Genomic DNA, 5,636 nt, shown 5'->3' on the forward strand with positions numbered 1-5,636 from the left:
TTGGTGAGCAACTGCCTTTGTCCGGCAAACTGTTGCGTCTCGTGTTGTGTTTGACTCGGAACGTGTTGCTGTCGGTGGCGGTTATGGCGCTGAGGTCACCGCGAGGGAGCGTGTTGTGCATCGGTTACACGCTGAGAATTCGCAATGTGAAATTGTGAAATAACGGCTGTGACGTTTTTTTTTATTTATATAGAAATAGGATTGGATGAGTGTGTGTGTGTGTGTGTGTGCGTAGACTGCTATGGCGGTCAATGTGATGGGGACAACTGGAGTCCGCCCTGGACCGGGGGGGCACATGCAGAAGTTTCACATTGTTGCCTACTTACTGCTTCTTTACAATGTGTTAATACGCTATTAGGACTTTGCCCGTCTCCTCTCTGCGTGACAGCAGTAGGTTGTACAATGCAGTCGCTCTCCGTAAATGAGGTGTCTTTCTCTCCGTTCGACGCGGGGACAGGACGAGAGCGCTATACGTTAAACCACATCGCCGGGGGGGGTGGGGGAAAATGTTCTCCGGATGGACTCCCTTTCTCCGTCTCCGGAAGCTCATTTGTCGTAGAATAGAAGGCAATGATGAACGGCGCCACAATGGCGACAAGAACGTACGTCTCCACTGCCGCTATCAGCCGGCAGCGTTACCATTTATTTAAGCTTTTTTTTTTTATTGCAGGAAGTTCAGTACATCTTGTCCCCTATACTGACACGTTTCTCCCAATGGATTTCTCCTTCTCCTGGGCCTTGTAGGTTAGAAGCAGTCCACTGTGGATGCTATCCATTATGTCCTAACGCGTTGGTGTATCCAGAGATATTTCCAGGTACAGTGAATCATTTATCAACCCTGGTATTCCAACTGTTTACCTTTTTTAATGGTGATATATTCCTCATGAGAAGCCATAGGTTGACAACTATTTGGCGGGGACGGGGTTGTCTTTCTGGTTTAGGGACAGATGAGCGAAACATCATGGCCTAATTTTACCTGATTGTTGTAAAGCCATAACTGGCTCCTTCCTTCTCTTCAATAAGATCTGCATAAAGAATGTTAATCTGAAAAAAGAATGCCGGTTCAATTATGTAAAACCTGTTCCAGTTCAGTGTGATATGTATTTTTAATTGTAAAAAAGTGAGCTGTATCTCGATTTGGGCTTTGAGGTTTTGTTTCAACAAAAATGTGTGTGTGTGCGTCTGCGTGTCGCACACATTTGCATATACTTTGGTGAACTTGCGTTAACATCTGTTTTTACTTTTTCATATATATATATATATAATATATATCCTCCTTAGCCGAGTATCTGTACTCCACACCTGAGCAGCTGTGCAAGAAGCTACAGAGACTGTGCAAGAGACCAGACCTGGCCCGCCGTCACCACGTCCAGGTAGAGCACACAGACACACACGAACACACACACACACACACACACGCTAAACTCCCTGCCTGTGTTGGTCTCCCGGTCTAGGTGGACACCACAGCCTACTCCTGGGACGTGCTACAGCAAGGTTTTTCCGACCTACTTGCGGCACCGGCGGACCCCCAACCCTGACCAAGGCTGGAGAGGGAAGAGGTGGGCTCGGGTGGGTTTGGGGGAGAAGTACATTTTTCTAAAGAAGCAGAAGATGAATAAGAACAAGAAAGAGCCGGCAGGTTTCTCTCATTTTTTCTTTTCTTTTCCTTTTCCTCCTTTATTTTTTTTCTACCCGGGACTCCATTAGTGGCGAGGGCGAGCTGGATTTAGAGGCTTGGCGATGGGACGCGCAGTCTGCGAGGGCACTTTGTGGCGCTGGGGTTCCACGGCGTCATGGCCTGACACGCCGCCACGGGCCGCGGCCGGCCCCCGCCGCCGCAAACCTGTGGCGGAGCCGTCGCAGACACACTGTCTCAGGCACCTCTCCCTGCTCCAAATCAAAGCCAGCCCCCCTCACACACACTCGGCGGCGGCTGGAGACATTGTGTCGGGACCTGTAGACGCACCCAGCCACCGCCCCCCCCCCCCCCCCCCCCCCCCCCCTACCCTCCCCATCTTCACGTGCTCTCTTTTGGGGAGAGTCTCTTTTATGTCTGTGTGGTTTTTGGGGGAGGAGGGTTGAGGGAGGGCGAGTGGGGGACAGAGGACGTGTAAAACGCTTTCATGTCTTCCATAGGCTGTGCCACTTCATATATCCGGTTGTGTTCGTTTTTCACCCTTTGTACTGGTGGAAGACGTCAGGCTGGGGTCCGTGTGTGTGGTGTGTGTTTTGTGTGTGTGTGTTTTGTGTGTGTTTGTGTGTGTGTCTGTGTGTGTGTGTTTGGAGAGACTAAGCGTCGGCATTGTGTGTGTATATGTGGAGAGTAAATGTGTGTGTGTGTGTGTGTGTGTGTGTGTGTGTGTGTGTGTGTGTTGTGTGTGTGTGTGTGTGTGTGTGTGTGTGTGTGTGTGTGTGTGTGTGTGTGTGTGTGTGTGTGTGTGTGTGTGTGTGTGTGTCTATGGAGAGACTGGTAGCGTCCGTATTGTGTGGGTGTGTGTTTGTGTGTGTATATGTGGAGAGAGTAAGCGTGTGTATAGATTGTGTGTGAGTGTGTGTGTGTCTTTTTTCCCCCCTTCTTACCACACGGACAGAGTGGCAGCCAAGTTGTGGCCTGACATGCTATTCCATGCCTCTCCACCTGGGTTGCCAGGTCTGAGCCCGGAACATTCTGGAAGGGCGCCCGTGAGCAGACCTTAAGACCGTCTAGGGATCAGCTAATGAGCGGTTGTTTGAAGTCCCGAAGTTTTGAAGAACTCATTTTTCTGAATTTTATCATTTTTATACATTTCCTCTATGTATACCATCTGGATGGTAACTGGGCTTTTTTCTCCCCCCTTCATGTGATGAAAAAATAAACATTCTAAGCAGATCTCTTTTTTTTTATACACGGAAAAGTGAATCCGATTTCCATTTTCTTTGAGGGCACTTAAGACGAAAATGCTGAAGGGAAAGTTAATGCAATACAGCTCATTGTACATCAGTGAATCAGTGCAATGCTAGCAGGAGATACAGGCTTTGATCTCCCGTTCTGATGGGAGACGGAGGAGACATTCTCTCCTGCCCACGTTTCCACAAGCTAAGAGAGTGTGTGGATGTTCTTCCAAAATGTAAATTATCGATAGGATAGAAAGAGAAAGAAGAAAGAGAAAAAAAAGGAAAAAGAATCTTGTTGGCGGTTCTGTTCAGCACGCACACACATTTCGAGGGAGAGAGAGAGGGAGAGAGAGGAAGAAAAAGGTGTATAGGTTAGCAACACGATTGTAAACCGGATCTGTTTCCCCTGACGGATGCTCCCTCGTCCTACTCCCTAACCCCCGCACCCTCCATATTTCTAAGCAGCACTCCTTCTTGGGTTTCGCTGGCGGCGATATTAGTCCACTGTTGTCTTTATCTTTTAATGCCGCGCCGTGATCTGCCGCGGCAGCGGAGATGTGGGGCCAAGAACGCATCCGTAGCAGAATGGCAGCAGCTTAAGACGAGGGAGGGAGAGGGAGAGAGAGAGGCAGGAAGGAGATTCCTGAGGAAAGCCAGAGTCGGTGTGTTTTGAATTAGAATCCTTTCCATTATGCACATGTTTTGATGCGTGTGTGTGTGTGTGTGCGTGTGTGTGTGTTTGCAGGGCAATACTGGGTACTGGAGGGGTGCCAATCCTGGTTATTAATGGACTTTGAGGTAACGTGTGTGTGTGTGTGTGTGTGTGTGTGTGTGTGTGTGTGTGTGTGTGTGTGTGTGTGTGGGGAGGGTGGTGGAGGGATAGGTACCCCTCAGGGGGGTAGTGTAGCATCAAACTGTCCACCCACACGACTGAACGCGACCTACACTCACTCACACACACACACACACACTCACACAGACGCGCGCGCGTCTGTAGCCCCCGGGCGTGCTTACCCGCAAAACCCCCCACCCACTCCCCCCTTCCTCCCTCCCTCCCCCCTCCCTCCCTCCCCTCCTTCCCAATGCATATGACATCCACACAGCTCATATAAGGGGGAGACAGAGAGGAAAGGGGGGGGTACAACGCACCCCAACACCACCCTTTTCATCACCTTTTGCTTCTCGTGTTAATTTCTCACTGCTTGTAGGCGAGCAGAGGCCCCAGTGAGGCGCCCGCTGCAGAGGCCACCTACATGTCGTTGCTATTGTACCCGCAGATCGCGGGGAGGGGGACTACCTTGTTCAGCATGTGACATCTCATTTCAAATCCCCAGCCGGTTCGATTCCATTAGTTGGGGGGGGGGGGTTGGGTGAGGGGAGAGGGGCGGAGCAGCTACACCCGGTGTTTCCCATGCCGCCTAGCGTACTGTTGGAGCCGCCGGTACGGCCGTCTTTGAGTGCGTTCGTAGGGGGACGTCTTCATTGTTTTGGGCGGAGAAAACGGAGCAAGCGAGAGCACTCCAGTTGAACTGGAGCGCAGGAAATAATGGACAGCGATAAGTCCACAGTTAACATCAGAGAAACCACTTTATGTTGTGTCTGTTTTTTCACTCCGCTACACCCCAAAATGGGGGGGGGGGGAAGAGAGTGAGCCTTCCAGCATGCGTTTATCTGGTTTATTTGATACTGTTTGGCTTTATTAACATTCAAACTCGCCGTGACTCCCCGCTGTTTGGCGAGAGCGCTAAATACTCTGTGACACTTTGATTATACAGACAGGAAACCCCAACCGATCCGAAATGAAAGGGTGCGGTTGGTCGACAGAGTACACTTTGCGAGCACGCCGCGCCAGCAGAAGGGGTATGGGGGCATTCACACTTCCTTTATGCAAATGCACGGTTTGTTTTTTTGCAGACAGTTGCCAACCCTTCACATGGTTTTCCATAAGACCATCAGGTGTACGCTCTCTCGGGGGGGTCCCAAGCGTGCTCCCGTTGTTCCCATACAGAAGAGCTTCGACCTCGTGGTCTTTGCAAAACAGAGACAGGCTCACGTTCAGCAGCAGAGCCTCCCGCGACAGCCCGCACTAGATTGGCGAAAGGAAACGCAAAAGGAAAAACGAATGGAAAATCCCTGCACAGGAAAAACGGAGCTGCGCCAAAGCAGGAGCCATCAGTGCAGTTTACCTCTAACGCGGTTACCATCTCCGGCAGTGTACCAACGGGATCCCCCGCGGCTTGAGCAAAGGGGTTGAGCAATGCTGGCCCCCCGGGTCATTCCCTTCCACCTGGTGGGCACAAGACGGCGTGCCGGCGTTAATGCAATTTTCCCCGCCTTGTGCTTAGCAAAAGTGTGTCAGAGTCCGTTGTGCTCTGAGCGGACTGCTGCGTGTCGGAGAAGGGCCTCAAAGCAGTGTGTAGCAGTGTGTCGTGTGTGTGCGGCCTCTTGCAGCTACACATCATGTGTGCGTATCGTGGCTGACACGCCGCAGCAAACTGTGAGGCATCGCGCAGAGTGTGTGAGAGTAAGATGAAGCATTGTCTGTGGTGTGTCGGAAGCGAAATGCTGTATGTGAGCAGTGTGGGGGATTATTATTTGATCCAGCACATAACAAAAGGAAGTACTCATCTGAAATAGAAGGTATCAAAGGCTTTGGAATCGTTTTTATGGGTTTGGTGGTCGACGATGTACTTTCTATATGGTCGTTTGTAAATGTGCCCACTTATTTAATTAAGGCTTTTCATTTGTCTAAGTCTGGGCTT

General features: G+C 50.6%; 1 protein-coding gene across 4 annotated transcripts in view; it reads left to right on the forward strand.

Annotated features, from left to right (window-relative positions):
* Nucleotides 1-1,923, forward strand: part of gtdc1 (glycosyltransferase-like domain containing 1) — a 29,264-nt gene extending 27,341 nt beyond the window's left edge. For 3 of the 4 annotated variants that reach the window (XM_056580450.1, XM_056580448.1, XM_056580451.1), the window contains 3 exons: nt 745-815; nt 1,282-1,373; nt 1,455-1,923. In XM_056580450.1, the coding sequence (XP_056436425.1) occupies nt 745-815; nt 1,282-1,373; nt 1,455-1,538 (247 nt within the window). In that variant the 3' untranslated portion in view covers nt 1,539-1,923. The remainder of the gene's footprint in view (nt 1-744; nt 816-1,281; nt 1,374-1,454) is intronic. The other variant, XM_056580449.1, reaches the window with a different exon arrangement.
* The last annotated feature ends 3,713 nt before the right edge of the window (nt 1,924-5,636 follow it).

Source organism: Gadus chalcogrammus, chromosome 20 (assembly GCF_026213295.1).
Source record: "Gadus chalcogrammus isolate NIFS_2021 chromosome 20, NIFS_Gcha_1.0, whole genome shotgun sequence".
Taxonomy (NCBI): Eukaryota; Metazoa; Chordata; class Actinopteri; order Gadiformes; family Gadidae; genus Gadus; species Gadus chalcogrammus.